The 24,702-nt window shown below is 44.9% G+C and overlaps 1 protein-coding gene across 21 annotated transcripts in view; it reads left to right on the top strand.

Annotated features, from left to right (window-relative positions):
* The window catches only part of TCF4 (transcription factor 4), a 399,157-nt gene that overhangs the window by 235,194 nt on the left and 139,261 nt on the right, over positions 1–24,702 (top strand). For 14 of the 21 annotated variants that reach the window (XM_075532963.1, XM_075532953.1, XM_075532952.1 and 11 more), the window contains 2 exons: positions 21,100–21,232; positions 21,686–21,735. The exons of 2 other annotated variants lie outside the window; for them this stretch is intronic. In XM_075532963.1, the coding sequence (XP_075389078.1) occupies positions 21,100–21,232; positions 21,686–21,735 (183 nt within the window). The remainder of the gene's footprint in view (positions 1–21,099; positions 21,233–21,685; positions 21,736–24,702) is intronic. 5 more of the 21 variants (XM_075532957.1, XM_075532955.1, XM_075532959.1 and 2 more) reach the window with 1 other exon arrangement.

Consider the following 24,702-nt stretch of genomic DNA (forward strand, 5'->3'; position numbering starts at 1 on the left):
ATTTTCACCCCTTAATATCCTTTTTTAAACGTCAGTGCCCAAATTAGATGATTTAAATGTTTCAACATTTCATGGTGAGCACCTGTGCAGGTGGGAGGGCAGCTCAGCTTCTCAGGGAGAGTGGGCTTGGTTGGCTTATGTGTTTGCTTATGGCTGATACCTGCCATCAAGGTGGTCTGCAACTCGGTGACCCCGCATACCCAGGGGTGGCTCTGGTCCCCTGCCATCTGGCTGGTGGGCTGTGGATCTGACTGAATGGCTGTTGGCTGCTGTTTGGAAGAAGGTCACCAGGCCTTTCTTTCAAGTCCGTCTTAGTCTAGAGGCCCCACTGCAACCCATCGGGTGTGCCCTTGCTGACATGCCTGCCTCTGCTGACTCATAGGTGGTGGCCACGAGTTGAGGCGCCTTGCCCAGGAGGCGGACCTTGGTCTTCCCCCATGGAGGGTGGCAAGAGATCCACCCCTGGGGCTGCACACCTGGTGGCTGGGGTGCGTGTTTCCCCGTGAGGACTGTGGTGTGCTGCTCTGTGGGGGCAGTCATTTCTACATCTTGCTTCAAAGGCAGGAGGGTGGCATGGCAGCAGGGTTGGAGACAACGGGCCCTCAGTTCAGGTGGGAGTCAGGCCCCCAGGACATTGCCTCAGAGCCATTTGGTGGGTTTTAAGGAAGGCACTCATGGAAGCGGTGGGCACAATTGCTACAGCTGCCATGGTTGTTAACACATGGGCCACCATGTGGCCACCATGCTCTGTACCGCCCTGTATCCAGCACCCACTTTCAAGGGACATCAACCTTTTGCCAGTCTTTCCCCCTACAGCACCCACTCCATTCCGTGTTTCTGGAATATCTTAAAGCCAATCCCTGGTAGCAGATTATTTCATCCAAGGATATTTCAGGAGCGTCTCTGACAAGTCCTCCCGCCTGTGCTTTGCACGGCCACGATGCTATTATCGCAGCAGCAAAAATACTAACACTTCTTTCGTCGCCGCTCAGATTGCCCCAGTTGTCTTATAAATATCTTTTTACTTTTGGAAAATTTAATTGGAATCCAAATACGAGGGAACTTCCAGAAATTCATGAGAAATGGAAGTAAAAGAGAATGGCATTTCCCCACCAAAAAAAAAAATCCTTGACGACACCGGCCCTGCAATCCACATGGCATTTGGTGATCATGTCCCTTCTGCTCGGTCTTAAGTCTGGAATGCCCTGCACCCCTGACACTGGGTCATTTCTCTCGGCAGATGTCCTCCATTCTGCATTTGGTGGATCAGCTCCTCGTGGTCTCATTGAGCATGCTCTTCTATCCCTTGTAACTTGAATTGATATTTTGGATTAAGAGGCTTCAATGAGTTGGGGAGCGAGGTTACTGTGTTAGTCCGGTTAGACTAGAGAAACAAAATCATAGATATTCATATGTGTATAAGAAAGAGCTTTATATCAAAGAGCAATTGTATATTGAGAAAACATCCCAGCCCGGTACACATCAAGTCCGTAAGTCTAATTAATTAACCCATAGGTCTGATACCAGTTTATAAATTCCTCTTCAGACTTACACATCACATGCAATGATGCCAAATGCAGGAAGATCACAGGCCAGTGTGTGTAAAGTCTTGTGATCCAGTGGCAGTTGGAAGCATCTCAGCACTGGCGTGGGTCTCCACATGGCCCTCTAGCTCCAGGGCTCTGGCTCCATCAGCATAGCTTCATTCTGACTTGTCATTAGGAATGTGAAGCAGAGCTAATGTGTGCCCCTCCTCCAGGGAAGAAGAAAGACGTGCCCAGAATCCTCAGCAGAAGGCCATGCCCACACTGAAGCCTCATTGGCTGTTGCCTGATTTACAGACTAGACTCCAGTCCTTTGCTCAAGCTGACAGTAGACTGTGTCACAGCCATAGATACTTCAAGGTGGTCTGGTAGACATCACTCTGATTTCTATTAAGAATTAATATCTGATCCTTCTTTCCTTTTCATGGTTCGATTGACCAGTGAATCCGCGTAGTGCCAAACTGATTACGCTATTAAAAAGTTTCATCATCTCTCACCAGTTGGTGTTAGAATTTATTGATGATCATTATTTCATTGGTCATTGTGAAAGAGTGACAACTTACTTGGGGCACCTGTGAAATCTCTTGTGTATATCCGATACATTACTTTCGCTTACAGCATTGGTTTGTACTCCACCTTCTTGTCTTTTGTCTGAAGGTGTTGAGTGCTTGCATTAACCTAACCTAACCTCCCATGAAAAGGCAAGGATTTCTGGCTTGCTTCACGCATTGGCCTGTCCATGCTTTTTGAATGTCCTCAAATGAAAATTTTCTCTGACTGCGGCTTACCTTCAGGCCTAGAGTGGTGATGATGTGGCTGTTAGGTGCCATTGAGTCCATTCAGATTCTGAGTGACCCAGTGCAGAACAGAGTGAGGCGTCCCCTGGGCCTGCACCGTCCTCGGAACAGTTATGCCTGAGCCCATTCTTGCAGCCATTGGCTCAGTCCATCTTAGCAGCCTCCAAGACAAGTCCTAGGTCAGTCCCTGCTTCTTTTCTGAAGGAAATGACTTCATTTTCTCCAGATGCATTTTGCCCTCCTGGGGGTATCGACGATGTTGCCACCAAACTTGACGAGCTCCAGGGGCCCCTCGTGTAGTGGTTATGCTTTGGGCTGCCATCCCCAAGGTCAGATATTAAAAGTCACCAGCTCTTCGAGAGAAAGGCAGGGCTTTCTACTGCCATAGACCTTTGGAAACTCACAGCAGAGGCAGTTCCGCCCTGTCCTGCAGGGTCACTGAGTCAGCATCAGCTTGTTGGCAGTGAGACGGGAGCTTTCTAAACGTGGGTAGGTTTTGAACATCCATCTCTTATGTCCTGCTTTTCCTCTCTCCCTTTAGCCAGCATTCCCTGCATGGACAAGGGTTAGAAGGTGTAAGAGTCCACGCCGGCACAGGCAAGGCGGACAGTTTTGTGGGTGTTTTACCAAGAAGCAATATAAACAGGCAGAAGGTCAATGGACGGTAAGATCTGGGAAGCTGGTCTACCCCAGCTGGTCCTGACCATCCTGTGCCGTGTGTTGACACACGTCAGAGATCCTTGGCTTTGCTCGCGTTGGATCTTGGGGAAGTAGGTCTTCATTTGTGCCGCAGATGAAGTGAAACCCGGGTGGTGGAACGATTTTAGATACACAGAACTGCTCTTCAAGTAGCAGTGAAAATTAAGTGTTCACGTTCAGTTCAGTAGTTTGCAAATGGAAACACCCGGAAGTGTTGCTGGAGAAAGGCGGTTTCTCTGAACATGAAAATGCTTTACAGCAAAGGGGCAAACAGTTAAGCAAAGGGCTGTAGCGCCCTTCCAGAGACGATCGATTGGGTTTGGACAACCTGGAGGTGAGTGCACACACACACACACACACACACACACACACACACACTTCATTTAAGCAGGCTAAGTGTGAATATTCTGAGGGAACTGAAAGCTGTTTTATTTTACATAAGCTTAGGTGTTGACAGTGTCACCCAGAGTAATTAAACGGTTATTGTTGTAGTGAGTTTTACTGTTATGAACGACACCGCATGCACCACAGAGGCAAGGAACTTTACAGCTGTGCCGTTTCTGATTTAGAACTCGGGTCAGATGGGCTTCCGACAGCAGCGAGTACTTGAAATTGAGGTAAACGTGCCATGCCCACCCCCCCAAAGAGCCTCTGGAGCAGAGTCCAGGAATGGAGGCGGTCGTTTCAGATTGAAGATGCCATCTCATCAGTTCAGCACGCAGTGAGTGAGTGACAGGTCTCCAGAGCTTTTGGAATCTCAGAATGGAGGATAAGGGACCCCAGGGAGACACAGCAACAGTTAGTGTGTGTGTGGTGGAACATGCCCCAAACGGAAAACACATCCCCCACCAGCCCCATCCAGTATGGTTGATGCTTTTAAATCCATCGTATAAATGACCTTTTTTAGTTGACACGAGATTTAGGGATTTAAAACAAAAAGGCCCATCGTTTGCTTCGGAGCCCTGGTGTTGTAATACATGCGTTACATGTTGGCTGCTGAAGGCAAACGAAACAAAGCCAAACAACCAAACCACCAAACCAAGCGTGATGCTCCTATGGTTGCAGACACCCCATGGCCTGTCTCTGCCCTGCCCAAGGTCAGCAATTCAGACCAAGATGAGGATCTTTACTCCCATCAAGACTCACAGACTTGGAAACCCACAGGGCCCGTCTTACCCTACCCTATAAGGGTGTGGGGTGGCCATGGGTTAAAATCAGCTGAATGCCAGGGAGTTTGGCCTTTCATTTATTTACAAAGGATGTGGCTGAAAAACAATAGTATTCTGAACCCATTTTGGAAATAGCGTCTCCCATCAGAGAAAGTGGAGCCCCTTGGCCTGGTTCTCTCTCGAGGTGTGTTTGGCGGAAGGGTTCAGACTTAATCTTGCACAAAGTTTGGCTTGTTGCTTGGAGAGAAGTAACAGGCTGGCTTCTAGGGTTGGAGAAAACCAGCAGCATGCTGGTGTTCAGGAAGGCGATCCTGTTCCGAAGTTGTTCTTTGTCCCTGGTCCTGCAGGCCCTTTCCCAATGCATCTGGTGGAGGGTCTAGGCAAGCGGTTCTTCACCTGTGGGTCGCAACCCCTTTGGGAGTCAAACAACTCTTTTACAGGGGTCACTCGATTCATAACAGTAGCAAAATGACAGTGATGAAGAATCAAGGAAAATAATTGTATGGGGCGGGGGGTTGCCACCACATGAGGAACTATATTAGAGGGCCGCGGCAGTAAGAAGGTTGAGAATCACTGGTCTAGGTGGTGCTGATGACTGGCATGCTGGGCTGCTAATAAAAAGGTTGGGCATTTGAACCCTCCCAAAGTAGGTGGCAGAAATACCTGGCCACATGAGTTACTGCAAAAACCTAATAGAACCCAGCTCGACTCTGACACAACTTGATGCCATTGGATAATGGCACATCATTGCATTTCCCTCTGAAGTATTTTTGTAATTGGGTGTCAGTTCTGATTAATTGTTCTATATGTTGCTGTTAAATAAATATTTCTAAAGCTATCTTGCTTAGTTCTATCCCATGTAGATACTCATAGATGTTACGAAAGTGTAGGCTGGGAATTTACCATACACATTAAGTTCCATTGAATCAGTCTCATATCCATATCCATCCATCCATACATACATATGGATATAAATGAGGACGTGCTCTGGTGGGAGAGTGAGTCATTTGTTGTTGACTATTAACCACAGAGTTAGTGGTTCAAACCCACCAGCTGCTGAGCAGGAGAGAAAGAAGAAGCTTTTTGCTCCCATAAAGAATGACAGCCTCAGAAACCCACACAAGCAGTTCTTCTCTGCCCTGTCATGTTGCTATGAGTCAGAATCCATGTGATGGCAGTGGGGGGGGGGGCGGGGTGATCATAGTGAGTTTACAAAAATGCCTCCTGGTCAGAGGAGGGAGCAGTTGCCAAATAAGCACTGAAGGTTTGTGTTACGTTTGTAAAATCGCTGTCATTAAAAATAGCCTGAAGGTGAGCCATGACAGAAAAGCGGGCCGGGAAGCAGACGATTCAATACATGCACTAAGTTCAGCTCTCTCCTATAGGATATTTTCAGTGTGCACTAGCATGTTGTAGATAGTGGCAGCATAATCTCTGTGTGGGAAAGCTAGAATGCAGTTACATTCCTATAGCTTTTTAGATTGGCCAAGTGCTTTTGTCCCTTTTATATTGACTTCAAAGTTTTCGTTTGCAGTATCTTGTACAGAAAGCCTGGTGTATCTGATAAACTCCCGTGGCAGCCTTCACCTGGGCTGGGCTTGCACAAATATAATCAGATGATCCTTTATCTTGCTATACACAAAACTCAGGAAATATTTCTGAAATGAAGATAATCGTTGTGGTACATTTCCTGCTATCTAACGCTGTCTCGCATAGTGCTCCCGTGCGAAGGGTCTCAGGGATGTCGCAGCACATACGGACTGGGAATTGACTGCGGTAAGAAATAACTCTAATAAGTAGGAATTATAAAGAACAGTTAAATCTGTAATACAAAATTGGACCATACCTTATGAAGGGAACTTTAAAGAGAAAACCAAAAAACATCTTTTTTTTCATTAAATGTAAATTTGCTACACCATTTCATATTCATTTGGTCATATGTATTTAACAGGAAAACCACTGGTGGGTGGTTTGGGTTTTTAATGATTTTTCTAAAACATAAATTTGCCCAAGATCTCTCTGTTCCCATCACCGTTGTTAGCCGCCCTCTGGTCTGAGTCCTGGGGCCCCATGCAGAACAGACCCAAGCATTTGCCTGGCGCTCCACCTTCCCCCCATCCTTCCTGTGCTTGAAGCCTTCCTTTGTCGCAGCCACTGTGTCGATCCGTTTTCTTAAGGACCTTCCTCCTCTTGGCTGACCCTCCACTTGACCGAGAGCATGATGCCTGTCTACTTGTTCACTTAGCTCCTGAGGGTAAAAATCCTAGAACTGAACTTTCTATGTCAAAGGGGACGTGCTTTTCAGATATTCCTGTAGGGTCGCTGCGAGTGGGAATCGACTTGACGGAAGTGATCATTTCTTGTTTGCTCTTTTCCTTGCATTTCAATTACCTTCCAGAAATGTTACACCTGAACCTACTTATTGCCACTGCAGAATCTGTCTTACTGTAATTTGGCAAACGCTTTCTCATAGATCTGTTGCCCAGTTTATTATTTTTGTGAAGGAACGATCCATACTCTTTGTCCGTATGTTCATATATTTGGGATTTTATTCTTTTTGCAACCTCAGAGCTTTTTATTTATTGGGGACATTTACCTTTCCTTCGTTTAATTTGCTGTAAAACTCCTTAGCATTTATTTTGAGGAGAAGAAGGGGTCGATACTTAAAACACACATTTAATTTTTCAAACAATCCTTTAATTGGGGGCTCTCCCTTCACCCATGTTTCTGTTGAATGTCCCCACGGGGGTGAGGGTAGGAGTGCTATACATTGATCGTTGTGATAACTTCCCCTTTTCTCCCCCCACCTATCCCCTAATCTTATAGTATCGCTACTCCCATTATCGTTCCTGAGGGGGTTATCTGTCTTGAATTTCGTGCGTCAAAAGCTTCTACCTGTACCAGTGTTCATGCTGTGGTCTAGAACTGGAGTCATGATGAGGTAGAACTTGGGTCATGGTAGTGGGGGGAAGGAAGCATTAAAGAACAAAAGGAATGTTGTACGTTTCATTGGTGCTCTACTGCCCCCGGGCTGACTCATCCCTTCCTTGTTACCTTTTTGTAAGGGGATGTCCAGTTGTCTACAGATGGGTTTGGGGTGTCCACTCTGCCTTCCCCCCACTCGTTTTCATTGGTATTATTGTTTGTTTTGGGTCTTCTGATACCTGATCCTGTTGACACCTCATGATTACACAGGCTGGTCCACCCACAACTTTTTATTGTGAATTTGATGAAGATTTGTAGAGCAAGTCAGTCAGTATCACATTCAACAGCTTTATACGCATTTTGTTGCATGTTACTGATGGTTAACTGATGGCAATCCCGCTTCCCTTTCTGCCCGGTGTTTTCCTTCGTCCTGCCTTTCCTTACCCATCCTGAACCTTGTCCTTGGACAAATGCTGCCCCTTTGGTCTCCAGTGTTGATGGTTCTAAGGAGGACCAAGTGTTGTTCCACTTACAGATTCTGCCTCTTTGGCCAGGAGCCCTTGTGGCATAGGGCTGTCCACATAGGGCTGGTAACTACAAGATCAGCAGTGTGAAACCACCAGCTACTCTTTAGGAGAATGAGGTTATCTACTCCATATATACTCATGTATAAACCGAGTTCTTCCAGCACATTTTTAATGCATTTGTTTGTGGTAAAATTAGGTGCTTTGGCTTATATTCGCGTCAGCTTATATTCGAATATATACAGTCGTCTTGAAAAACCCACAGGGGTAGTACTGACCCGGCCTTTTAGGATCACAATGAGTCAGAATCAACTCAATGGCAGTTGAGTTTGTTTGTTTAAAAAGGGGGGGGGGCTTTATTTGACAGAAAATTGAGCCATGGGGCTGATTCTGTTCCAGTCAGTGGAAGGTAGATTAAAGGCCAAAGTCTCAGCGGTCCACCAGGCTCTCTATGAGCAGGAGGCATAGTGTGGTTTGTTTTGCTTTTTTTGTAACCTTGAGTTTTGTTACGCATTTTCTTCTCACTATAGCCAGGACCTTTGAGTGTGATCCCCTCAGAGCAGCGGCGCAGTGGTGGCTGGTACTGTCTGGTTGTTCTGGTCTCACGGTGGTGGAGGCAGTGGGTCACGTGGCCCCTTACTCCTTCCGACCAGTTGTTTCCCAGTGCCTGTGCTATTCTTCACGGTCCTTTCCTTCGGATGCGTAGATACTGCTTCAAAATGTGCTCATGGATTCATGGGTTTCAATCTGTCTCATTTTTGTAGACTTAATGTCACACTAGCAAAAGCTCTGTACAATTTGTAAAAAAATTACTTACATTTTATTCTTTTTATATTTTTACATTTGCATTTAAATATATTTTGGCAAAGACTTGAAGCAAAGAAATTTTTTCTCATGTTAAACAAATTTTTCTTGTCCCATTTATTGAATAATTTATTGTTTCCTCGTTGACTTGTAAATGACATCTTCATCATAAACCTCCAAGCACACGTTGGGGTTGATTTTTTTCCTCCACTGCTGTCTCTGCTGGTTGTGTAGCTGTACCACACTGTATTAAGTTGCTTTTTTACAGACACATACACTCACATACAGATTTTCCCAGATTGCTTCTTTGCAGAGTTGCTTGGGATCGACCTAAGGCAGTGAGTTTACTTGGTTATTATGTTGCCTTTAGTTTTCTAGATGAACTTTAGTGTTCTTTGCGTCCTCCCATTCGCCCTATCCTTTTTTTCCCTCCTCATTTGGAGTTTTGTTTGGCTCTGCCTTAAAAGCCTTGTTTAATTTCATGTCATCAGATTACCTTGATATGAGTGTTTTCCTAGGAAATAATTATGTGGAAAGATTAAAGTATTTGGTTGCTTACAAAGATGATATAAGAGATTATTTTTGGTCTTTTAGAAGTATTTGTACTGCTGAATCCTTTCACAATATTCTCTAAGTTGGCTGGTGCATTTGTTTGGCCAGTCAGGGTTCATAGGATGAATATATAAATATACTTATAATGAGCAGTAGGCAGAAATGTTAAGTCTATCTAGTTTACATGTTCGGAGGAAAAGTAGAACGCTTGTGAGTTAATAAAGTTGCGTTTGAGTTGCTAGAAAGTTAGAAATTACAATCCATTTCTAACCATCAAGAGAGTTGGTTGCTTATTGTCCTAATGGTCACTTTTCTCAACAATATTGAAGGTTGATATCAAGTTATGTTTATGTTACTTTGAGGAAGCTAACCAGTTAGTTCACCTAGGAAAGAGGTCTCAGGACAAGTGAGTTCTGAAAGGAGCTTTCAAAGTGCCATTGCTTATGAAAGAGTCGTGGCAAGAACATGGCCTTGGGCCAAATTCAGCCCCCAGACTGTCTTTGTAAATAAAGCTTTATTCTAACACAATCTGGACGGTCATTTCCATATTGTATGTTGTCTGCTTTGAAGCAGCAGAGCCTGAGTTGTTGCATCGAAGACTGGCTAATCATGATACCTAACCTATTTACTACCGGCCCTTTACGGACACATTTGAAAACCATTTTTTTGGATCATCTTCAGTATTCCTGTGTTGCCGTTCTGGAGAAATTAGCCTTGGCTAAAGGGTTCAGACAGATTGGTGCATGGATAGTCTATGTCCACGTCACTTGCTATGAAGAAATAAACCAACAGTTTTCCTTGTGTTCACACTTAGTTCTTGTTCTTAATTACCCATTGATAGCTTGAGGTGACTGTTGCTATTTCTGTGGGGTTGGCCCTATCTGAGGCTACCTGTCATCAGTACTTAAGAAATTAGGATCCAAGCGCTAAATCTCAGGTGATGACTTCCTTGCCTTCCTTGACGTCCAACCAGGTGTTTCAGTTTAAGTTCTTCCACTTTGCTTCAGTAGGTTATGTTCCCTGGAGCAGCCGCTACCTCCTTCCAAAGCCACGCTGGCCCATCCCTGTCTCTGGCTGCCCGTTTGCTCTGCCTTGCTGCAGCATCTTTGCTATGGAGGTGCCTAGAGATCTGCTCCTGCTGAGAGTGGGTGCTGCCTCCGCTGTTCCAAGACCTCGCTCGAATCTGGCCTCTTATGGTGAATGATAACCCATTTCACGGCTTCACTAGTTCAGAGAAGTCCAAGTATGTTGCAACCAAGCCACTCATAAATACAAACACAGGTACACTACTCATAAATACATACACAGGTACACTACTCATAAATACATACACAGGTACACCACTCATAAATACAAACACAGCTACACCACTCATAAATACAAACACAGCTATACCACTCATAAATACAAACACAACTACACCATTCATAAATACAAACACAGCTACACCACTCATAAATACAAACACAGCTACACTACTCATAAATACATACACAGGTACACCACTCATAAATACAAACACAGCTATACCACTCATAAATACAAACACAGGTACACCACTCATAAATACATACACAGGTACACCACTCATAAATACATACACAGATACACCACTCATAAATACAAACACAGCTACACCACTCATAAATACAAACACAGCTACACCACTCATAAATACAAACACAGCTACACCACTCATAAATACATACACAGGTACACCACTCATGAATACAAACACAGGTACACCACTCATAAATACATACACAGGTACACCACTCATAAATACATACACAGATACACCACTCATAAATACAAACACAGCTACACCACTCATAAATACAAACACAGGTACACCACTCATGAATACATACACAGGTACACCACTCATAAATACAAACACAGGTACACTACTCATGAATACAAACACAGGTACACCACTCATAAATACATACACAGGTACACCACTCATAAATACAAACACAGCTACACCACTCATAAATACAAACACAGCTACACCACTCAAAGACAAACACAGCTACACCACTCATAAATACATACACAGGTACACCACTCATAAATACATACACAGGTACACTACTCATAAATACATACACAGGTACACCACTCATAAATACAAACACAGCTACACCACTCATAAATACAAACACAGCTATACCACTCATAAATACAAACACAGGTACACCACTCATGAATACATACACAGGTACACCACTCATAAATACAAACACAGGTACACTACTCATGAATACAAACACAGGTACACCACTCATAAATACAGACACAGGTACACCACTCATAAATACAGACACAGGTATACCTGTGTGTGTTTGTTTACCTACACATACACACATGCATGACTTGATAATCATTTCTGACTCTTCAAATGAACTTCTTGGAAAGGCCCGAGGGAATAATTAGGGACAGTGGAACGTTAGTGGGAAAGATGGGCTGGATCGTTTGCATCTTTAGGATCCAGCATCACTTTTTCTTGGCCAGCTCTTGGGAGATGGTGTCCTAAAAAGCTGCCCTGGAAGGAAAGAGAAGCCCAGGTCGAGGCTGAGAGTAGAGTTGTAGGAGTTCTGTGTCTGCTGGGATGTAGATGGAGAAGTGATTGATCTTCAAGGTGGGTAATGAACGCATATAGGCATATCCAGTAATTAATTAATTGATGCCACCCGCCGGTGTTCATTGAGCACATAGTCTGGACCAGGGCGCATTGTGGGAATCCCGAGAGGGTGGAGGCTGGCTCTCTGCACTCGGTGGGGGGGGGGTCCCCGCTGACCAGGCAGGGAGGAGCTGTGTACATGCGGCAGCAGAGGCTTTGTTCAGGTGATGCTGAAGGACACATGGACGAGGAAGAAGGGGTGTGATGTGAGGAATGCCGTAGAGAAGCACGGAGAAAAAGTAACGGTAAAGAAAACCAATAATCATGCGGACATCATTCGAGGTGACGAGGCACACTTTTCGAAGTTAACTTTGGAGAAATAACTGGAAGCTTAGGGAAACACCTGCCAAGCCAGTGTCGAACCATCGAGGCGAGATTCCAGGACCTCGGGCAGATGGGTTTTCAGCCAGACACTTCCTGAGCCTGTTAGCAATAGAGATAAGCATGTGACAATATATTATTATATACAGCTGATTCTATACTAACTTAAAACATATGCAGTGAATTATCAATATACTTCATTACTTCATATGACTCAGATCTCCTATCTAAAAACTGTGTAGAAACTTGATCATTATAATTATATAAGACATAGTTGATTATATTACTGTGCCTTATAATATAGAGTGCTCCTGTATATAATATAGTATAATTGTTTTCTATTACAATGTGTAAATACATCCTAATTATATAATGTTATTATATTTATGCATTGTAATATAAACCATATGGCTATATTTGGTACTCTTCAAAGATTAGTGAAACATGCTCTCTTAGCAAGCCCCCAGCTTGAAGCCCCAGTGGCTCTGTAGGACAAAAGACGTAGCAGTCTGCTTCGGTAAAGGTTGCGGGTTGGGGACCCCATGGCGCACTTGTGCCCTGGCTGACTGGCTCACTGTGAATCAGCCTGGACGAGCTGGTAGCATGCTTAGATGTTTTGTTTTTGTTTTTTTACCAACTTTGTTCAGCAGCACTTTGTATTACTTAATTTAATTTTTTTATTACCTAGTTTAACCTAATTGTGGGTTATGAGTTTGGCTGCTAACCACAGGGTCAGTTCGAAACCACCAGCTGCTCCTTGGTAAAAAGGAGAGATTTTTTTCTCCCATACAAAATGAGCGTTTGGGAAACTGACAGGGGCAGTTGTTCCCTGCACTATAGGGTCATTATGAGTCAGAATGGATGCAATGGTCGTTTTGGTTTGTTTGTTTTTAAACCCTTATCATAGGTAAGTACTACTATGTCAACATATCTCAGACAGCGATGAGACAGGTTGCCACATTCCCAGGATGGCCACTGCCCTGGTGAAGCTCTCAGAGAGTGCACTGTCTCAAGAGGGACAGAGAGGACACAGACTAGCTGGCTTCTAAAGGCCGGTGAAGAAGGAAGGAGGGCCCCGAGGGAGGGCCTGGTGGAATAGAGGGCGCCCAGGAAGACTGAAGGCAGGCCGAGCTGACCCCGGGTCCGGGTCCTGGCTCTGTGACCTGCCTGCCTCACTCCACAAGCCCATCTGTCCAAAGGAGGCACGCTTCTCAGCATCCGAGTGTGAGGAGGAACTGAGCTGTGCCAGGCTTAGCGGACCCCCAGGTCCAGAAGCTGCTGCCCCCGCGCCACTCGCTGCCCTTCTCTTCCTGCTGACCCCGCCTCCTGATGACATTCTTGTTGTTGTTATCATAAGGAGCAGCAAATCGATTGGAATGGCAAAAGGGAACAGGTTGATGCTAGCAAAGAAAGTAAAAAAAGGACTCATGGTCGTGCAGATTCAACCCGTGATAATAGTTGCATGCTCCTCCTGGGAGTTAAGCATGAGTAAGGCGTTTTCTTCTTCTCACGAACCGTCATCTCATGTAATTTTCAAGCGGCACATGTACGCCAGGCCATGTCTTCCAGAAAGACGACCTTGGTAGGTGAGTGAATGATGAGTGAGCGTTGAGGGCAAGCACCCTTAGAAGAGGAGGCCCTGCCCAGCTCGGCAAGGATAGTCAGGACCTTGGCAATTGCAGGATGAGCTGACGATGGCTTTGTGCAGATGTGCATCCAGTTTCCCAAAGTAAGAGTTTCCCATCCTAGGCATGCCGCCTTACCTACCAGCTCCCCAGGTCAGCAGCGCACACGGGGGCTAGTTGGGCACCTCTGTCATGTTCTTGGCAAGGCCGGCGACATCGAGGCCCTGTCTCTGCTGTCCAGGAAGACTCTCTTGGTAGGAATGTATTTATAGATCCTATTCAGACAACAACCTTGAAGTGGGACGTTCTCCACCAGAGATGATTAAAACTGACAGGTGACAGTATGCTTTCCCCTTTTTATGACTAAAATAGCAACCTGACCAAATATACTTTGCAGCACGTTTATTATAGCCACATATCTATATTTGTAGGGGGGGGGGCTGCTAATGCCCTAGTACGTTAATGGGTCTTTTCCAAATTGTTCTATTTTTCCTGCAGAGCAAAATTGCAGAAGACATTTGAAGGTCAGTAGTGATCCTAACACACACATCAATTGGTTCCTGATCTGAGAAGGAGCAATGGATTGATAAGGAGAAGTTATTGTAAACTCCCTGTGCTGTTTACTTACGATCTCTCCAGATATGATGTCACCGTAGATTGCTGATGGCTTTTTTGTGTCTCTTTGCCCAGTTTCTGCCTCCCCACCAACAAGCATAATCCATGTGTAATAGATCTCCTTGAGTTTTTAGAAAGGATTCCCAAAAAACTACAACGAGGCTTCCTCACGTTAGTGCAGACAAATCGTACACCTCTTTCCCCACTCCAATTTCAGGGCTATTCAAATAGGTGCATGCAGAAATCCTGCCCCGGACTCAGGCAGTTGTGATTTCCATCGCAAATGCACGAGTTCCTACTTGACCATTACTCTGTGATGCATTCAGTAATGATTACCATGGCAACTTTTGCATTCTGCAATAACATTCCCCTAAAAGGTGCTAGGTGTACTTCTTACGAAGGAAAGATGGTACAGTGTTTTTGAAATGCTTCCCACTCCCACTTATCCGTAGCCCTTCTGACAGCACAGGGTTTCCAAAGCTGCCAGTCTCCATGGAAAGGACCTGCTTCATCTTTCTCCCCAGGAGCAGGAGCATCGGGTGCATTTGCCCTGCCCATATTTTGGTTAGCAGTCTGATGAATCAGCCCCGGAGCCAACAGCATTCCCTTTTTGAATGTTTAATGAAATATAGTCACCGGTAAAAAAAATCATTTTGTTCAAGGCAAATTAAGTTTGGGGAAATTAGATACACTTCCAACCTCAAGCAAGGACAGTATGTACTGATCTTTTTTGGGGGGTGGGGGCGATGTCATGGAGTGTAAAGATGATTTTTTAAAGTGTTACTTGATGAGGAGCAGAGCACTTTATGCTGTGGCACCGTACTTCCAAAGTATCCCTGTGAGAGGCCTGTAAAGGGGAATGCATGAAGTTGCAGCAGGATTTGGAGTCACCTCCCCAGTTTCTCAGTGAGCGTGGTTGGTAACACGTTCTGCAGAGACCACATTACAGAAGCCCAAGCCCCAGAGCACCGGTGTCGCCGACCCAGTGGTCCTGTGTGCAACAACTGTACCCAAGCGGGTTGTTGGCCAGGTTCTCTGTTAAACACAGAGCAAAATGATACTTCCCTGGTCACTATCACAGCTCTAGGCTTTGAGGGTCTCATTGCTGCTGACACGGACTTTGTTCATATCGAACACCCTCGGCTTTTTATACTGAGTTTTCAGAATTAGGGTCCCAGCCTTGTCATTGGGACGCCGTGGCTCTAACTGACACGTCTCATAGAAGTTTGGGGGCATTCTTGTGGCATTATTACCAACAAAGGAACAAAAAGGCTTTTGTGGGTTTCTTGCCATGAGTTAGCGTTGAACTGCCTTTGTAACTTTTTACAGTGGGAAGCCTCCTCTTTCTCCTGCAGAGTAGCTGGTGGGTTTGAACTGCCGACTTTGTGGCTAGCAGTTCAACGTGTAGCCAGCCTATGATGCACTAGGGCTCATAACCAGTGACTGCACAGTGGCCATAGGAGCGTGCATGTCTTTCGGAGAATGGGCAGAAGGGATGGTAGATGCAGTGTAAGGTGGCCATTTTGCATGTGGTGGTTGATCTACTTCCGAGGCTAACCCTGACGGAGCCCTGGCGAGTCCTTCTGTACAGAGGAGGTCAGCGTGGCTTACAGCGGTTGCAGGACTGCAAAGCACTGTGCTTATCTGTGCCCCAGGCTTCAGAATGAACAGCCAGGCCCTAAACCTTTCCCCCTCATCCTTAATCGTCACCAAGTCTACTGCCGGTTTTATTTTTATGTGTTTATTCATCAAAACCTGCACCGCAAACCTTCCTAAAGGAGAGCTCTGACAATTGGCACTTTCCTACCACGTGGCATCCGTTGGTGACATGTCCCCATCTTGAAAGTTGGCCTTGCCCTAGCGTCTTTCCCAGTTTCCCAAAGTTGCCTTTTGTGGAAACCCAGAGTGGAAGCAGAGGCCCGAGGTCACACTAGAAGAGGATGGTGGCTTCCTGGGCGTTTGGGTCTCAGGGACACAGGCTGTCCGGAGGCTGACCTTCCTGGTTGAGCATTGTGGCTCACAAGTGGACAGGTGGAAGCACCGTGTTCTTCATTGCCCTTCGGTGCAGAGATACATTCTAGATTGCAGAGGAAGTGCCAACAGCAGCAAAATGACCGGCCCCTCCTCTACCACAGTCAGTCAGCAATGGCCCTTCTGTGGTCAAAATGGCACATTCAGCAGCAGGCAGCCGATGGGGATTTGCAAAGACTTCCCCATGGCTCTGCGGAATCTTATTCAGCAGTGTTTTTTGAAAACTCGGTTCTGTGCAGAATTCCCTCTATAGGAATGACCTCAGTGGTGATTTAAGGGAGGGGGGGGTGAGGGGAGGAAAATTTAAAAACAAAAAGTGTTTTAGACAAATCTCACTTGTCCTTTTTGTCAGTCTGGAGTTTGCCCTTCACACGGCCAAGTCTCCTGGGCTGCTCTCCATTTACCCAGCGCTACTAGGTCTTACAGTGGTTTCAGACTTGAATTCCATGTTAATGTAAAGCCTTCCAGAATTCCTGGCCTTCCAGAGTCAGCTCGCCGTACAAAGCGACTATACACCACTTGGGTTTGTGATGAGAGAATGGAATTGCAGCTGGGCGAATATAGCAGAACACCCAAACATGAATTAGACTCGAGAGCATTTGGCAATAGTTCAGAAAAGGAGCTTAATCAGGTTTCATCTGAGCCTGCTTTTTTTCTCCCACCCCCCCATTCGACAGCATCCCCCAAGATGTTGTGTCTGAAACGGGATCACAGCGTAATGGGGGTGACGCAAAGTCAGAGACAGCTCTAAGAAGCGAGGGGCAGGTTTGCTTCTCTCTGGAGATGGTGTTTGTCTTCTGCTAGCCCCCCGCCCCGCTTCCCCGAAGGTTCTAACCCTGAGGTTCAAGGTCATTCACCTATTAGACGAATTCATTATAACCACACACACAACCCCCGCGAAGCAGTGTTCACCGTACCCTGAGCCCACTCATATCTATAATTAAGGTTAAATATAATCTTCGTTTTTAGAAATGCACCACCCACCCATTACATTTAAAATGCTGACTGAAATGAAATAATAGTTCAGAGCAAGATGATTTTAGTTTAACAAGGAGAAAAAAAGTTGGTAATTCGAGCATGAGGCCGTTGGTTCTATTTTTGATTACCATTCAGTTATAAATCTAATTTGAGATCTGTGCTGCTGGTTCTGTAACTCAAGTTTAATTCATGGCGTTGCCTTCTGAGCCGCAGAAGCAGGGTTCAGTGGTTGATGGAGAGTTTGGAAAGCCTCCCCACTCCCGCACAAGGAACGGAGGCCGGCGCTGAGAGCGTGGTAGAAAGCAGGCCTGAAACCCAGATTCAATGAAAAACAAAACCTTCCCGGAAAGAGACCCTCACAGAGTGTGCCTACAGTTGGCACTTGGGTAGCTCCAGCAGGACCAGGTCTTTGCTGGAGAACTGGTTCCACGCGAGGGGAGGCAGGCACCCCATCCATTGAACCCTGGCTGCCCCGGTCAACAGCTCGCTGCTCCTCTTGTGCTCAGAGCATCTTCAGTCTTGAAATTGTTTTTCCTTCTAAACAAATAAAGAGTGAGGAAGGGGAAGGATGCCACTCCCCACAATGCAGACAGTTAAGCAAATATGCTGAGTTCTGGGTGCTTGCTGTCCAGGTCAGCGCGACGGTGGGGGTGGGGGGCACAGCTGTGCCAGTGTGTCCTGGCCCACCACCAGGACCCAGTTTGACCTCGGAGCAAGAATGAGCACTACGCAAACACCCTAAAACCACACTTATCCTATCTGGGTCAAGAGGCCTTTAAAGGCCTATTGTGAAAGTAGTAGACTTAGCTTCGGAACTTCACATTTTTATTAAAGAGCCTAATGTGCCCTGCAGTGGAATCTGTATGTATATGTGAGTACATCGATCGATGAAGAGCTGTGTCTATTTGGTGAGCTAAGCTGACGGCCATTAATTTCTTCTAAATTCACAAGAGTCCTTTTTTTTTAAGCCCGTGGAAAATATTTTCCCATTGTCCTTGCTACAGAGAGTTAAGTGGGTGACGTAAAGGCTAAACAATAGTAAATGGTCATTGTTCCCACTACAAAGTCTACTCCACAGAGAGCACATGTATATTTTTATCTTCCTTTTCCCCAGTGGGGTGATTAGGGCCCCTTTAAGTGTGAGGAAATGATTATTTTTGTGGCCTGAGAAGAAGGATTCTATTGTCCTAGTGAGAGAGAAAAAGGAACAAACAGGTCTAAAGGGAGAGAGAAACAGGAATGTGCTTTATGCTTTTAAAACAAAGCCGGAGCCGTGAGATGCTTCTAGGCGCTGTTTGGACACCGACTTCAGTCACGATAGCACAGTCGATGCGACTGTAGGGACGCATGCACATCGGGGATTATTTACAAAACCAGCTCCTGGAGTGGTTTTCTTTTCTAATAACAGTGAAGGTCAGTTGGAGCCAGCTGGCAGCTATCTCCTAGTGACCATTTCAGTTGCCTTTTGAGCATCGCACACACACATGCACACACGCACATGCACACATGCACATACGCACACACACCCACATGCACGCGCGCGCACAAACACACACACCCACATGCACACACACACCCCATAACCAGTGTGTCTGTTTGTATGGAGACTTACTGGTCACATCTACTTTCTTGAATGTGAAAACCTTTGCCCCCAGAACCAACGAGAAGTAGCCAGCAGCCCAGCTCATGAGAAAGACAAACATCTCAAGAAATCAACTCTGTCCTTTTCTGCATATTTTCCAATTTTTTAAAAAAGGGGCGAGAAGAAATATGACTTACAACCACAGAGTTTCTTAATGATCTCCTTCGCATAATTGACTCTTTGATATGAAATGGGAGACATAACTCACGAGTGTATGGATGGAAATTTTGAAGACAACTTGGACGTAGAGAAACACAGGCGTTGTTACTAAGAGTTACCAAGCCGGTATTTTAGGTTGCATTTCCAATATTTTTCAAGGTCCTTCATGGAAATGCTGAAGGAATCACTCCAGGTCCCAGTACTGGGTTCCTGGTGTCTAGGACACTGTCTTATAACAGACGCCCATTTTCAGTTTGTCCTTGCGTAGTATTTTAAAACTCTGTGTGAGCATGCGCGTGTGTGTGAAATCTGAAGAGACAATAGTTGAGTCTAGAGGTGCCAGGTTTTTATCAACTGTGTGGTAAATATGAACATACTAGCAGGGAGCATAGCATTCCAAATGTGCTTTCAACCTAGAATGGCACCCTGGAAGTTTTATTTCAAAGTATTGTATGTGTAGTGCCCCCCTTGGACAAAGCCCTGCACTTGGAGTCGGGCAGGCGGACAGAGTCTGGGAAGGCGAGCCTGTCAGTGGCCAAGGAGCTCCTTATAGATGGCTCATCTCCTCCTCGCCACCACCCCTCCAGCGCACAGGTCCCCCCTTTATGATATTTAACTATATGGCAAGGGAAAGGGCAGGTTTTAATTTTTTGATTTTCCAGCTTATGGGTCATATTTGACCAACTGCTTTCTCCAGAAGACATGCCACTTTGTTGAGCTATTTAGGAATCAAAAAGACTGTCTTAATTTAAAACAAGGACCCTTTGTTGTAGTTGGTGACTGCCTTGTGAAATTTTTCAGTTCTCAGCGGGTTAACCGGGGAACAGGGGCAGAGTCATAATTGGCCTATTTAGAGTATTTTGCATGTGAATAGTGTGTTAGTGAAGCATCCCTAAGTCTGTTGTGAGTGACATGGTGATTAGAATTTAGATTAGGGAAAACACATTCTGTACTTTATCAAGGACAGTAATTAGTTCAGTCAGTAAAAGTTGATTACAAGTAACGATAAAGTTAGATTTTTAGCACTTAATTTTAAAATTTCTTTATTAAATAGTAAATTTGTTCTTAATGGGAATGGTAGTGGCCACGCTTGTCCTTTGACATGTGAGAATAATTAAAAGAATAATGTGTTCAAAGCAGAGTATAATCAGGCGATGTATAGACGGTGGGTAAGTGTCCTGTGCAGTTTTTAGAGAATGCGATAAGATTTGTGTGAAATTCTTTATGTCACCGTTTTTGGAAAGTTTCTGTCGTTTCGACCCACTGTGCCGAGCGCACGAGAGGGGTGGACGTTTTCTAGGGTTCAGAGAAATGTTTAATCTAGGGGGGATGTCGTTCAGCCTCCGGGAGCCCTCAAGAGTGGGTCTTCTAAAGGCCTTTAATCTGTGCCTGGAAGCTTAGGAGGGCCAGCTCTGTAAACTGTGGCAAGTGAATGTGTGAGTGTTTGCATTTCGGAGCGGTTGAGATGGTGTGCGATCTTCCGATACGTCCGTGGAGGGTCCTGCTGCTCCCATGCAGAAGCAGGGCACCCAGCTCAGGGGAAGGGCTCGCTCCAGTGAGGCCCCTGGGGGAGCAGCCAGAAAGTTGTGTGTGCTCAGGAGGTGGGGGGTGGGGAGGGGGGATGCATGTCATCTTCCTGGCTGTGGCCAAGCGGTGGTTCTCAAGATGGGAGCCCGTGCCTAGCTAAAGAGAAAACATGAGCCCGAAGCCAGTGTCATTTGCTTATCGAATTAAACTGGGGCTCCTCCGAAAAGATGGTTTTGAAGAAAATGCTGCTTATAGGGAATCCGGCACTCACCAAAGTAAGGGATTCAACACTGGGAAAACAAAAAGCAACTTGGAGAAAGGGCTGCCTTTCTCTGCTTTTTGTTCTGTTTTCATTGTTTCCCTGTAGTAGATACTGTTTCTGTATTGCGTTGGTTTCAGACCTAACTGTCAGTAAGCGGGGTGGAGGTGGGGAATGCAAAGCCACAATAGTGATAATAGAATTAACCATATATGTTTGTCTCCACTTTTTAACCATTCCAGCAGAGTCTCCTGGGAGGTGACATGGATATGGGCAACCCAGGAACCCTTTCGCCCACCAAGCCTGGTTCCCAGTACTACCCGTATTCTAGCAATAACCCCCGAAGGAGGCCTCTTCACCACAGTAGTGCCATGGGTAAGGAAGGGATGCTCTCTGTGGAACGCCTGGGGTTTATTTCTTCTTCTTTTTAATTAATACTACCCTCTGCCCTGAAATCTCCTTCCCTTCCCACCCCCTCCACCCCCACCCCCCAGCAGCACACCTCCTCCCAGCAGATGTGTTTGTGTGTAAGCTCCTTTCCAGTCTTCTGTTGGCAGTATGCATAACGAACCCTAAAAGAAAAATAGAAGAAACACACCCCCCTCCCCACCAAAACAATCACTGAGAAGTTGAAAGCATCATATTTAGCATAGCAGGATTTGATTTCTGGCTCAGGAAAAGGGGGGTTGGGGTGACTCTCTTTGGCTAAGGCAGCAATGTTTTTGTTTTAAAACACCCAGCCTAATTTCAATGGCCTCCTGGCGCTGGGCATTTCAGTTAGAGAAACGGACACGTGGAGGACTGACAGAGCGCTTCCTTTTCTTTCAGAGGTACAGACAAAGAAAGTTCGAAAAGTTCCGCCAGGTTTGCCCTCTTCAGTAAGTACTGCTGCTTTCTGCTCTGCAAGACGCGCGGTGTATTTTGTTCTGCTTTGTATTGGATGCAAAGAGGGTAGGAGGGGGTGAGGCACCTGCCTCCCAGAGCATTGAGTGTATGTGGGCGATGGGGCTCGGGCACAGATAACCTGTACGCTCAGCCACCTGACCCACGCTGGCGTGATTAATTGCGTATCCTGGAACACTGAGTGGTTATGTTGATATGCAGCAGGTTAAGCTCTGAAGGGAGCTTTGAAAAGGAGTCTGAAGTTCAAGGAGTTGTACCTGTCCAGGGCTTTCAGGAGAATGAGTATTAGTTTCATGTGCTGGTTAAATTCTTTGTTAGTATTATGATGATTTATGGATTTGCATGCGAAAGGAGATTTGTGGAGAGGATTTAGGGAAAATTTACATGGGTTTCAGCCCAGAGTACAGAGAGAATGTCTCTATTTTCTAGAGAGGTGGCTGAGGAGAAGCTACTCAGGTAGCTGCATCAGTACTTGCTTGTGTCTTTCATCCCAGGTGACATCCACAAGAACCCAGCTGTAACCAAAGGCATTCTGGGTCTTTTTAATAGCTAACACTGCTGAGCATTCCCGCCCACCCCCCACCACCACACACACCACCACTACCCAATGTAGCCAAAGTCGGTTGTGATCACAACTAAATGCATGATAGCTTATGTTGCATTCTTATTTAGCTTTTCAAATTTGCGTTCCTGGATAATTTTGTTTCGTTGTTTAGAGCTCAGCTATTTCTAGTAATGTCTAGTAATTTTTTTTCTTTGCACAGAGTAAAAATAGGATCTTTCCCCCTTCTTTCCTCGCTTGTTTCTCCTTCCTTCCTCCTCTGTTTTTGTTTTCAGGCTTCCCTGTGAGATAGTGTGTGTGTGTGTGTGTAATTCCATGTTCTGCAGGATATTAGTATTCTTTCAAAAGAACGTTAGTGAACCTTATTATAAGTTCTTATACTGGAAAATAAAATTATACTTATAGATCCCAAAATATGTTACCAATTGATAAACTTTCATATTCATTTTCTTTCTTTTTTGATTGCTAATAGAATAGAGGGTTTAGATTACTCAAGCACCTGGGTATTGGACTTGATTTCACTTCAGCTAATCAGAGGGGGTGGTGGTGGTGGAATTAAACAAATATATCAGAATGAGTCTTACCAGGAATTAAAAACAAACACCAACATCCCAGACCACCCCCTACCCTGGCATTTTAAATTCTGATTTTCATAGGTCTGGTACATTAGAGAAGCATCATAAAATTATTCATAAACATATAAAATATTGAGTAAATAAAACTGCCAATAGTGTCTACAATCTTGGACTCCCCAAAAAGAGGTCCCTTAAAAATGTACACTTGGAATTTCTGTGCCCTGTTGAAATTGACTAACATTCCCCCGGTTCTTATCAAAGTATTTTCAGCTTAAATTAATGGTGGATTTAATTGAGATGGAAACTTAGCTTTCAGTAGCTTTTATGACAACTTCTAATGGCATAACCCTCCCAACTCTTTACATCTTAAACATGCCTGTACTTCATACACACACTATGAAGTACAGCAAGCGGACCTTTGAATGTTCTCTGTAGACTGGTTCTGTTTCTACTATCAAAGGCATGAAAAACGTACACCTACAGTACTCTTTGGCTCATTGAAATTAGTTTAGGTGTTGTCCTGATGCGAAGATTAGGCAGGAGGCTCTGTAAATCCTTGGTAGGGCATTCCTGCGGCACCATGGACTGTGTGCTCAGTCAGTGTAACAACAATTTCTCATAGTTTGCTGTAATAAAAAGACATTAACCTGTAGCTAGCTGGGATACCACGGAGCATTGTACTTGTGTAGTTTATTCGTTGCTTATTAGGACCATTTATTTGCTCCTTCATAAGAAATAAAAATACTGAAGAATAGGAAACTTAGTTTTCATTATTTAGTTTGCAGCTTTTAGTGGTTTGTTTAGGATTTATTGTTCTTTGGTAATTTATTTTGGCTGAATGATTTCACTGCCCTCATAGAACATTGGTGGTGAACTACCCTTTTATTATTTCAAGGAGGCGAAAAGTTCAATTACCATCAGGAATCTTATTGTTGTCATTCAGTTTTCTTTTGAGTAAAAGAATAAGGTAGTTTGGGTGATTGTAGAATCCAATCATCAGTATATGATCATGTAAAATATATCGTATATCTGTCTTTAAAAGCAACATAAATGATATATTTTTGTGTGTTCTTTTAGGATATCACAAATCTGTGTACCTTACCACAACACAAAATGATAATTCCATTTGATCCAAAGAGATGCCCATGTAGACACCATATCCCATTCCCCGTGATTCTGTATTTCTATATTTTTAGGCCTCTACCACATGTAGTATTCTTTTAAACGCTAATAAAATTATGACTCGGCAATAGCAGACTTTTCTGAAACTTGCTTCAGTGTGCACAAGTATTTATGTAACTGATAATACAAGATTGGAGCTCGCACAAAGTTTCTTTGGACGTGATGATGACTAGATAAAGACATTTACATGTTTTTGTCTATACATATTTACCATGATAAATAGTAATAAATCTGTCACAATCTGTTGTGTCAACTCACGTTTCCCCCTCTCTCTGACATGGCTCTCTCTCCCTCCCATGGAACAAAGAAAAAGTAAACAGCGGCATGCCCTAGTCAGATTTGTGTAATGATGTGACGTGGACTCTTAGATGTAGTGGGTGGGCACTTGGACCGCCATTGGGCCAGGTCATCACGGGGAAGTCAGGGGAGTGAGAGGATTTTCTGGCCCTGTTTTGAAGACACGGCTGTACTTGTGAGTGTGAGAGAGATAGCCCATAATGCTGACATGGAGGCTAGGGTCTGCCAGGAGACCGCCAGGGTGTGTGTGTGTGTTTGCTGCAGGCTGCATCCTGAGACCTGAGCCAATCTCAAGCTGGCCCCCGCATAGGGGGGTGGAGAGCCCT

Source organism: Tenrec ecaudatus, chromosome 15 (assembly GCF_050624435.1).
Source record: "Tenrec ecaudatus isolate mTenEca1 chromosome 15, mTenEca1.hap1, whole genome shotgun sequence".
NCBI lineage: Eukaryota > Metazoa > Chordata > Mammalia > Afrosoricida > Tenrecidae > Tenrec > Tenrec ecaudatus.